General features: G+C 32.1%; 1 protein-coding gene across 3 annotated transcripts in view; it reads left to right on the plus strand.

Moving 5' to 3' along the window:
* Positions 1-3391, plus strand: part of LOC134697050 (serine/threonine-protein kinase Nek1-like) — a 46622-nt gene extending 43231 nt beyond the window's left edge. For all 3 annotated transcript variants that reach the window (XM_063559066.1, XM_063559067.1, XM_063559068.1), the window contains one exon: positions 1458-3391. Coding sequence is in view for 1 of the 3 variants with exons in the window: in XM_063559067.1 (XP_063415137.1) it covers positions 1458-1468 (11 nt within the window). In the remaining 2 variants the exon portion in view is untranslated. The remainder of the gene's footprint in view (positions 1-1457) is intronic.
* Positions 3392-12586: the final 9195 nt, after the last annotated feature.

Below are 12586 nucleotides of genomic sequence, written 5' to 3' on the forward strand. Positions count from 1 at the left end.
GAAGGTGAAGGTACGTGAGCAACACAGGTTCTTTAAGGCCACTAATTCTCTACATATTAAGATAATAAAACTTAAATAATACACACTAGCATCTTTACTAAAAGTAACATAAATTATGAAATTTAGTGGCATCCTTTTTGCCATTCTAGAATCTGCCCCCTTTACAAATTAAAAGTTGCTGAATTTCTTACCATTCTCTTACAAAAGTTTACATTAACTAAGTGTTTTGAAACTTATACACAATGCTTATTACTGTAAAACTCAGATCAAGTATGAGTTTGAGTAGCATTACTTTTACCATTCTTGTCTTATTTCCCTTTTCAACGTTACATGCAAGTGGGAGCATAAACTTCGTCATATGGACACATTCACCATTTACTTTTAATGTATCATTATGGGGTTTATTGGTATGGTTACCTGCACAAAAATAGAATTGATTTTAATTTTGCTACTGTTTTCACAAGAAGACTTTCATTACTATTTACTCCACTTCACCAGTTTACATACTTACAAATTTCTCATTCATCTTTTTCTTTTAATTTCTTAAATAGGTTATTTTATTTATAAAAGATACTAATTTTATTGGTTTTTTTTTATTTAAAATGATATGAAATGAAATTTATCTTGTTTGAATCATTAGGTTGTGGACATTTGTAACTTCAGTGGGAATATTATAGTTTTTAACACTTATATCTTTGTTTTGAGCTTGAAAGCTATTGATGCATTTAAATATTTCATTTACTGTGGATTCATTAATTTTCAATGGATACCAATTTTTCTGAAATTTTTTAGTACAAGTTAACCACATATTTAAATATTCAACGAATTGCATATTTGCCATTAGTTTGTATGCAGATTTGGCAAAACCCTGAAACTATATTTCCACAAAACTGTAAGTTCTCTGCATTCCATGAAAATTGGAACCCAAGAAAATAAAGGAATCCACAGTATATTCTATTTTCATAACGTAAAGAATATTATTTCTGATTATAACCTGTGGTTTAATATCTATTGTTATCAGCTCAACGAAAATGATATAAGATACAACTATAAGCAATGTATATATAAATTTCTAGCTCTTATTTCATGAAAGAAGAGCTAATTAAAATGATTAAAAATTAGTATTGTTACACATCCCTTCCCTTGTTCAACAGATATACAAATATTTGTCTATTAACCTCAATGACTGACTGTTGGTGATATTTTATTAAAACTTTTTTTTTGGAGAAATATTACCATGGTTATTATTGAGGGATGCTTTGTATTTAATAAATTCCCTTATATCATAAAAGACATGTTTCTGTAAGTACAGATCTTCTTTTCATTAATTTGAGTGTTGATGATCTAAGTTAATTACAAAAATGATGTACCTGAACAATTTTGAGAAAGTTTGAAACACTGTTGTAAAGCTCTGTTTGTTATTTTGTTTTTATCATGTTTATTTTTTTCCATTACAGACAATGAATAAAGACCATACAGAGACAGAATCATTCTAACTGTGATAGGTAGCATCTTTACAGCTTATAAAATACAACAGTATAAATACATTTATAAATATGAATTTCATTTATGTGTGTACTGCTCTCGTTTGTTAAGAGAAAACTTCTGGTTATTTATAAATAATATTGAACTCCATTTATGTGTGTACTGCTTTTGTTTGTGAAGATAACTTATTTTTGAGGCTGCCAGTTTATTACAAGTGTATATGATTGTGTATTGTGAGTGAGTGGTACATTACACATAGTTTGTTGTATATTTATTATACATTATTGTTTATTTCACATTATGGTAACATATGACATAGTAATAAATTTGTGACATTGTCACATGTTCTGACATAATAATAAATCTGTGACATAGTAAACTTAATTGGACAAAGTAATTTGTTCCTAAAAGAAAATATCTGACCATTAAAAAAAGTTGTTAGAAGAATCATTTCTGTAAATAATCAAATCAATAGAATTCAAATAACCAGATTGCCACTTTATTTTGTTTGAAAAATGATAGCAATATGGTAGAAGAAGACTTCCTTGAATCTTTGATTTTAATTAAAAGCATAATTAAGGTTTTGCATAATTTAGAATCCAAAGATTACATTAATTTTTCAAATATCTAGAACAGGGGTTGGATCCAGCCATTTAAAAAAAAAGGGGGGGAGGGGGTTCCAACTACATGTCCCCATTTAAATGCATTGATTCTCCATAGAAATGGGGTTCCAACTGTTACTGTTTCAAAAGCATTCCATATTTCATTGTTGATTATGAGTTACATGTATTTAAATGCACTGAAATGTTTTTTGCATTTCTTTGCAATATAAATGATATATAATATGCATTAAAAACTATTACTGTCACAATTTCCAATTTTTCTCAATTTGTTTTATAGATTCATAAATCATTTTAATATATATTTCACATCTTGAATAGAAAAAGGGGAAATGTTCGGGGGAAATTGTGATTATTTATATTTTTGGTTGTGAGAAATGGAGGGTATTTGTAATTATAATTTTGTTTTTTGAGATAGAAATATTTTCAATTCTCCGTCCAGTTCATATTTAAAAAAAAGTATTCTTAAGTAATTATGCTATGTTAAACTCTTAAAAGAGTGTATACATTTTATGTTGAAGTATATTGTAAATGAGGGTTGACTTTTGTTCCTTTGGAATATTTCTCTTCCTATTTTTGTCTCCCTTTTGTGTTTATGATGCAAAAATCCTATCTTTACTTCACTATAACAATTTGCCCATATTTTCCCTTTCTATAAGATTCCACAATTACAAGTAAGAACGGCAAATATCTTTTTGTATGCCAGCATTGTGATCACACCCAGCCAATATTGATTGACGTATTTCAAATATTAGATTGTTTTGATGGGCAAATTTAGAACGCTAAACTGTTGAATGGTTACAATTCCTTATGTCAACATACTTTCATTGTCCATAGTTGCCGTCCATTTTTAATTTATCCAAGATCTTTGTTTACAATATTTTTCTTGTAGCATGTATAGATTTTGTATTTATTGTTTGTTGTTGTGTTTGTTTTTGTACTATTTCACATGGAGGTAATACTGCCATGTGTTCTGCTTATTTCTTTCAATGCTATATGTTCATGTATTATATACATGTAAATGTAATTGCTTGATTTAAAAATTGCTAAAGTTTTGATCCTTTCTTTTTTATGTGTTCAGCAGATAATTTTATAAAGGAGTACACAAATTTCAGAAAGTAAAAAACCTGAATTAATCTACATAAGAAAGAAAAAAATACACAAAACCATATATCAGACAAAAGATGTTATATTAATGTCAAAGTAATGGCAAGCTGTAAAATGATATCTCTATTGTATTTGTGCCAGTTACATATCGGAGTACTTTGCATGCAATGCAATCAATTGCTTTATCATATATTTAGTACAAAATACAGCTATTTAGTATATCTAATAAAGGTTCTTTTTTCCAGTCTGTATCACCTACCCTGTATCGCATACCCCGTATCGCATGGCTAAACCCGTATCGCATACCCCGTATCGCATACCCCGTATCGCATACCCCGTATCGCATGGTAAAACCCGTATCGCATACCTTTTTTTTTTTTTTTTTATTTTAAAACTCAAGTCAGTTTTTTAGGTTTTTTTTTGCTTAAGAATTTTTTTTCTATTAAAAAAAAAAAAAAGAAAAATTAAAAAAATTTAAAAAAAAAAAGATTTTTTTTTCTTCTAAAAATAGGTCAATTTTTTTAATGACGTCATTGTTTGGTATGTAACGTCACGAACATAAAGTTTTTACAACAATTTTTTTGGCACACTAAATGCAACTATAAAAAATACAAAACACTCAATAATACAATAATAAACAAAATATTTTCAAAACAACAGATTGTAAGGTTACCTAAGTGCTTCGTATAAATAATTGAGCAGTTATTTTAAAGCTTTGAAACAAGACAAAAGCAGAACTGAAGGTAACCCAGTGCTATGGATCAGAAAACAGTTCATATAATATAAACTCTTCGGTCGAAATATATGATAAAGCGTATAATACATGGCAAAATCCGTATCACATGACGTATCACCCTCGACCAATATCATCCCTCGGGCCTACAGGCCCTGGGGCTGATATTGATGTCTCGGGATGATACGACATATGATACGGATTTTGCCATGTATTATTCTCTATATAATAATAATTCATTACTTCTGAAACAAGTTATTATGAAATGTATAAAAAGATTTTACATTACATGTCTATAATAAAATCACAAAATAAATTGTATATTTGTCTTTATTTTTAGTCCACATTGAATTTGTTTTGCTGTTAGTTTCCCCATATTATTATTATCAAGCATATTTAGTTGTATATCAAGTTAAAATATATTATACAACTGAAATGTCATCATATAGTTTTTGTGGAAAAATATGCAGGTCAATTCATAAAGAGAAAAGATTTAAATAATTATAAAAAAAGAAAATTTGATATGATTGCCAATGACTCAGTTCTCCACAAGTGACCAAATGACACAGAAATTAACAACTATAGGTCACTGTTCGGCCTTCAATAAGCCTTTTATATACACATAAATTTCTATAATTAATTTTCCCATTGTAAAATGACTGGAAATAAACATGAAATATTAGTCATGAATACAGATGTATCAGGTTAAGTAAGACCTACCGAATTAGACAATTTACCGGATTTGTTATCACATAAGCAACACGACAGGTGCCACATGTGGAGCATGATCTGCTTACCCTTCCGGAGCACCTGAGATCACCCCTAGTTTTGGTGGGGTTCGTGTTGTTTATTCTTTAGTTTTCTATGTTGTGTCATGTGTACAATTGTTTGTCTGTTTGACTTTTTAATTTTTAGCCATGGCGTTGTCAGTTTGTTTTAGATTAATGAGTTTTACTGTACCTTTGGTATCTTTCGTCCCTCTTTTAAGCTCATATACAGTTGAGACAGCTAAAGTTATCATTCCCAGTTTTATAGGACAAACAATAGATGCGATTGTTACTGATGGAAACAACACAGAAAAATAAAATTGAACTAGATACCTGATAGAAAACAAAAAAAAAGTACAGTAACCGCTTTCAACAAAACCTAATGGCTTAACTTTGTTCTCAGGATAAGTATGAAGTAACTGCTACTTTAACTGTGTTAAAAATATAGTGAATAATGTGTTAGCTAGTTTAGTTTAAACATATTTATTTATAGTGGATTGGGAAACAAGTTTTGCAACTTATATTAATCCCTTTCCACTTTGCGGGTGCGAGTGCTGCCTTGTAGCGGCATTAGCCTACTCTTTTTCGAAATCAACAAAGGTGTCTTTAACGTGCAATAGATATGGCTCTCTCTTAACACGGGTCAGCCATTTATCGTCCCCTTCCGACGGATTTTAGCTGGTACAATCCCTGAGAAGATAAAAGTACTGTGGCAACATCAAACTGAAGATTTCAATTAAAATTCCTGACACAGAGATAAAATCTTGTTCAACCAAATTATGACCTGTGATAAGATGACATTACCACTAATGGCTCCCATTTCAATAACTATCTATTAAACAGCAACCATGTACCCAAAAATCACCAGGTCTGAAAAAGCGTATCAACTAGAAGCTATATTCTCCATATGCAAGTTAATATACTCAAGAGTCTTAGACTTGTCTGTGGCACTCAAAGTAAAACAGTGGAATCATATCTATAATTTGAAGAACAGCAAAAACTGAAAATTCCGGAAATTTATGCCAAATATGTCTGAGGCAACGTGTTTAAGGTTTGTTAACCTAATAGTTTCTTTTTATTCAACATTTCAGAAAAAAATACATTTATATAAAATAATCATATCAATTAAACTTTGTGTCAATTTAAACGTGCTGACTACTAGCTATAGGCTGATGTTCTGGGGGGGAGGGGGGATTTAGGTCCACCATCAGTGGCATTGAATCATCCCCAGCAATTGCAAACACTCGTCAAAGATACTAGACTTATGATTTTATTTACCAGACATGCGTTTTGTCTAGATCTTAATTAATGAATATCATCATTGGCAATCGAATCATTAAGACCAAATCAAATAGTAGTTGAAGATGCTCACAAAAACTGAATGGTCCTGTTAAAGGAAGTACACTATACTTGAACGTAAGAAAACCTTTTCTTCTTTCATATTTTCAAAGAAAACCACTAACTAGTATATAAATCTATCCTCACAAATAAAGAGACAAGCAGCACCGTTTGTTCCAAAAGGAATGTATTTTGGTTATTGAAAGCACGCACACAAAACATATATATATAACATGTTTATTTTTAGTTAAACAAATCAAGAATTTCGATAAGGTTCTTTTCAAAGGTTGCTTTTTAAATCCATTTGCCTTTTATTAACAGTTTGATTACCCATACTCAAACTCAGGTTTCATATACTCTAACAGAGGATTCACACTTCCCATAGAGTAGGAAGTTTCTTCGTTACTCTGAAACTTGTTTTGATCTTTGATTGGTTTATTTATTTAGACCCCCTCTATCTAGTTATAATGTAACAATTTGATGACTCCGCTCATCACTTATCATTTACATACAACTTTTGATAAATAAAGAACAGTAACCCAAATATAGATTTACACTTGCAAATGATTCCATACTAGTTAACAAAGGTACCAGTATTATAATTTAGTACGCCAGACGCGCGTCTCGTCTACATCGAAATATTTATAAAGCCAAACAAGTACAAAATTGAAGAGCATCGAGGATCCAAAATTTCAAAAAGTTGTGTCAAATACGGCTATAAAGGTAATCTATGCCTGGAATAAGAAAATTCTTAGTTTTTCGAAAAAATTCAAAGTTTTGTAAGCAGGAAGTTTATAAAAATTACCAAATGTTCCGTGTTGAAGGCCGTACTTTAACCTATAATGGTTTACTTTTTAAATTGTTATTTGGATCGAGAGTTGTCTCATTGGCACTCACACCACATCTTCCTTTATCTACATGATTGATATTCATGTCAACACCATAAATCAGAGGTTCAGCTAGCTATAAAATCAGGTCTAATCTACATAAGAAAATGTCCGACCATGTAAAGGCAGTCAATGTCGTTAAACCCTTACATCATCATAAGAAAATGTATAAATCAATTCATGAATATGACAGTTCTTATCTACCATTCGTTTAATGTGTTTTAAAAGCTTTTGATATTACAATCTGATCATTCCCGCACTTTTTCACATACTTCAAATTATTCCTGAGTCAAGTAAAAGTACTGATAAACTACCTGTATGAGTGATAACTGTCAATATTGTTAATACAACTATCTTCAAAGGTGTGGGTAATAATTGAAATCACATCGACTTAAATGCCAATTTTAATTGACCACACTTAATATCTTGTTGTAACATAATTGAATAGACACTTAATTACAAAGCTTTTGACCCCAATGGGTCGCAAAATTATTATATCGTTTGTCAAAGAAGTGATGGAATTTGAAAAATTATGCTAGAAAAAAAACAAAAAAGAGAACCAATTAACTCATGCCATCACTTACTTAATAAGAATAACATGGTGTCTATTATACCAAACATACCAATCCTAATCCAATAAACAGTGTTAATAGTGTTACGATGGCGTTTACCCCCTCTGATACACACCATAGATAGATATGATACTAAAAAATTCCCGAGGCACATAAGTATAACGGGAATTGATTGTCTTCTTGCGCATGTGTAATACATGTACGTGTAGGCGTAGGAATTTTTGGCGCCAAAAAATTAGGTTGTAAAGTGACTGTTTTATATAGTTAATTCTAGCCTGTACTTCGTACTGTGAACATCGTATTTTGTGAGTGCCGTTCACCGTCACGCTATGGATGACTTAGAAAATAATGTGAAGCGTATCGTTAGTGAAGAAGTAAATAGATCACAGAATGAATTTTTATCTAAGTTGGACAGTTTATTTACTACTAAATTTCAAGTTTATGACCAGCAACAGAAGGAACGTTCGGACGCACAGTTCAACCGTATTCACAATGACCTTTTATCAACAGACAGTTACAAATTTCAGAGGAAAAGTTGTGAAGATCAATTTAAGTTCAACCAGAAAGTGTCTGTCGCGTTGAAAGAAGCAGAAGCTGTTATCGAGCCAAAAGACCCATCTGCCGCGAGGGCTAAACAGAAGATATCTGAAGGTATTGAACTTTTAAATTATCGGCAAAAATTAGTAAAGATGGCAGACTCTTCAGAATGTGGGTGGAAATTGGTTCAGGAGTATACCGCAAATCCTTTGGCGGACGATTCAGAAGATGACAGAAAGATATTTCGAGCACAAAACAGAGCGGAAAGGAAGATCAAAGCAGACAGAGTAAAGAGGAGATCCCGCGCTGAGCCTTATGTAAAACCAGCGAGTTCCAGTGGAAGCAGAGATAGACAGACAGTATCAAGGAAGCCTGGTGTTTGTTATAATTGTTACAAGCCTGGTCATTGGCAGAATGAGTGTCCTGAAAAGAAACGACCAAAGTTAAGTAAAATTTTTGATAAATGTTGTAATTCAGCTTGGGATTTGAGTTACAAATCAAGTTTTGAGTTAAAAGGGGGGAGTCGTTTATTGAATTCTGCTCACAAAGAGGTAAACGAAACAATGGTCAATTGTGTTAACGGTTCAGTCAGGTATGACGAGAGTAATGACCAGACGTCTGGTCATTCAAATTTACAGGTGAATGTTTTGACACCAGTAGGTAAATTAAATAAGGCAATACACAAATGGAAGGAGACTGGTACAAGTGAGTACATTTTAAAAGTAATAGAGCAAGGCTATGGTATACCATTTAAAACTCTTCCAGACAGTTGTGTTCTCAGAAATAATAAATCATCTTTAGATAATTCTGTTTTTGTAAATGGTGAAATTTCTAAATTATTAGATAAGAAGTGTATTTCAGAAGTACACGAAATACCGTATGTAGTAAATCCGCTAACGGTAGCATATAACAGATCAGCAAAACCTAGATTGGTTCTAGATTGCAGACATATCAACGAGTGCATACATCAGTTTCAATTTAAGTTTGAAGATGGGTCAGTTGCCAAGCAACTATTTAATAAAGGAAATTATCTGTTTCGCTTTGATTTAAAAAGTGCTTATCATCACATAGAGATATTACCAGACCACAGAAAGTATTTAGGTTTTAGTTGGCAATTTGAAGGGACAACCAGATATTATGTATTTAATGTTCTTCCTTTTGGAATTGCTAGCGCTGGTCATATATTTACCAAACTTACAAAAGAAGTTGTTAAGTACTGGAGGAGTCAAGGTTTTAAAATCCTAATGTACTTAGATGATGGTTTGGGCGGAGACAGTAATTTCGATTGCGCAAACCGTGTTAGCACTTTTGTAAGAGAAAGTTTGACAGAGTTTGGTTTTTTAATAGCAGAAGAGAAATGTATATGGTTGCCTGTACAGAATATTACTTGGATAGGGTTATTTTGGGAAATGCAATTTGGAAAATTGAGTATTACCGAGGAGAGAGTCGAAAGACTTCTTTCGGTTATTGACAAAACATTGATAAGTGTAGGTAAAGGCAAGCTTTTGTATAATGCTAGATTTGTGGCTGGTATTGTTGGACAGATAATATCAATGATGTCTGTAATGTGAAACGTTTGTAGACTTAGAACTCGAGAATTGTACAATTGTCTTATAATGAGAGCAAGTTGGAACTCGCTTGTAGTATTGAATTCTGTAGCTATTGAAGAGCTATATTTTTGGTTTGAGAACTTAAGAAAGTTCAATAGAAAGGGTTTTAATCTGCATGAGTCAGATTTTTGTGATTTTGTGGCGTATACTGACGCATCAGATGTCGGCTTTGGGGGATATGTAGTCCCAGCTGATACAGAGTCTGTCTGTGACTCTGATTGTATTATGAAAATGACTGATTGTGGTCTAGAAGTTCCTTATAACAGTTTGATAACTGTGACTAGTAACTGGTCGGTATCTGAAAGTGTTAAAAGCTCTACATGGAGAGAGCTTGAAGCAGTAAGTAGAGTAGTTAAAAGTTCTGTTACAATGCTGAAAAATCATACAGTTCAACTGAATACTGATAATAAAAACGTTACAAGCATAATTAAGAACGGTAGTAGAAAGTTAGATCTTCAAGAGATTGCTTGCGATTTAAATGAATTGTGCACAGAAAACAATATAAGTATTAAGACACAATGGGTTCCTCGGGAACAAAACACAATAGCTGATAATTTAAGTAGATATTCAGATTGTGATGATTGGGGAATTCATTTTGATGTGTTTGACATGCTTGATGAGCTTTGGGGAAAACATTCTATAGATAGATTTGCTACTGATTATAACAGTAAATGTTTTAGGTTTAATTCAAAATGTTGGTGCAAAGGTACTGAAGCTATTGACGCTTTCACGCAAAATTGGCAAGGAGAAAATAACTGGTTGGCGCCACCGCCAAATTTGATAGCCAAGGTCATTAGAAAAGTATGCAACGATAGCGCGGACAGTACTCTTGTTGTTCCATTTTGGAAATCAGCTCCATTCTGGGCATTATTACACAATTCGAATTGCACTTTTGTTGAGAGTAAAATGCGGCTTACAAATAAAAACTTAATTGTAAGAGGTAGAGGTAATAATGGTATTTTTGGAGTAAATCCTTTGAATTTTGCAATGATTGCTTTTAAAATCAGATTTTGATTGTTGTATTTCTTTTGCACAGGAATAAAGCAAGAGCAGTTTGTGCGTGACGCCGTGGTACATAGTGGAATTGATGAAACTCACCCTTTGTACAGTTCGGTTGCCAGCTTATCAAGACGTTTATTGGGATCCAGAAGTGACAGTACTGTGAAAAAATATTACTATGGTTTTTTAAAGTGGGAAAAATTTGTTAGTAAACATTGTTTAATTTCTATGCCTGCCTCGCCTATACATATTGCTTTATATTTGTCTAATTTGTTAGATTCCGGATCAACGTACAGTACGGTATCATCTGCTGTTTATTCAATTAAATGGGCACATGAAATGTGTGGTCAAATTGACCCTACAAATAACTCTTTTGTTGAAAATTTAGTTGAATCAGCTAAAAGAACTGCTAAACCTGTTGTTAATAAGAAAGACCCAGTCACTACTGATATCTTAATTCGGTTATGTTCTATGTTTCATTTTTCTACAGATTTACTGGTAGTTAGGGATCTTTTGATGACTTTGCTAGGTTTCAGTGGTTTTTTACGTTTTAATGAGTTAAGTCAGCTTAGATGTAACGATTTTTTCGTAAAAGAAGAGCATTTAGTTATTAAGATTAGGCGAAGTAAGACTGATCAGTACAGATCAGGTGATGAAATTTTAATTTGTAAAGGTCATACTTTGGCTTGTCCTTATGCTATGTTTTTTAGATATGTAAGTTTAGCTGAATTAGTTTTGGATAGTGATATGTTTTTATTTCGACCTTTGTACAGAAGTAAGGAAAAATGTGCATTAATTAGTATTAACAAACCTATTAGTTACACTACTGCTAGGGAGTGTGTTATTAAGAGATTAAGACTAGTTGCACCTGAATTGAATCTTGGGTTGCATTCTCTTAGGTCTGGTGGTGCCACTATGGCGGCAAATTCAGGTGTCAATGAAAGGTGCTGGAAGCGCCATGGTAGGTGGAAAAGTGATTCAAGCAAAGACGGCTACGTAGCCGACTCTGTAGAAAGTATGTTAGCCGTATCTAAAACTTTAGGCTTGTAGTATATTTATTTTCTTAATTTTCTATCTTTGTTGCTCTATGCAGTACTCGAGCTAGTCAACAACATAAGTTTGTGTTGTGTTTTTCTTTATATAGTTAAGATGTATTAAGTGGAAAGAAGACTAAAAAATTCCCGAGGCACATAAGTATAACGGGAATTGATTGTCTTCTTGCGCATGTGTAATACATGTACGTGTAGGCGTAGGAATTTTTGGCGCCAAAAAATTAGGTTGTAAAGTGACTGTTTTATATAGTTAATTCTAGCCTGTACTTCGTACTGTGAACATCGTATTTTTAAGGGTTTTTTAAGGAAAAAAGATTTGCATAATTTTGTATTTGATAAATATATTGATTTTTATGTAGGTTGATTGGCTATACAAACGTAATCGTATTTAGACTTTTGTATCAAAACTTTTCATAGCCCTTGAGTCCTAATGACTCGCTTTCTTTTTCTATTTCGATATTTAAAAACAAAATTATGTTTTTCTTTTTCTCATTTGATAAGTGAGGTCCAACACTTAGAGTTTCGTTGGCATGGACAAAAGGACACAGGTTTCCTAAAAGGGTTTTTCCTGGGCGGCCACGAAACATTCATTTATTCAATTATTCTAATACAGAAGGTCAACATTGATGAGTATATATTTTTGTTGAACAATGATGTTATTGTTTTCACATTGTATAGTGTATAATATGTTTATATTGATCATTTGTCTTATTAAATCGGCAGCTCACAATATGCAGTACTCGAGCTAGTCAACAACATAAGTTTGTGTTGTGTTTTTATTTATATAGTTAAGATGTATTAAGTGGAAAGAAGACTAATAGATTTCTAAAAGAGGTTAATGACTCGATTACGGTTAAACTATAGATTGTATTTAATGGG

This window comes from Mytilus trossulus, chromosome 14, assembly GCF_036588685.1.
Source record: "Mytilus trossulus isolate FHL-02 chromosome 14, PNRI_Mtr1.1.1.hap1, whole genome shotgun sequence".
Classification (NCBI taxonomy): domain Eukaryota; kingdom Metazoa; phylum Mollusca; class Bivalvia; order Mytilida; family Mytilidae; genus Mytilus; species Mytilus trossulus.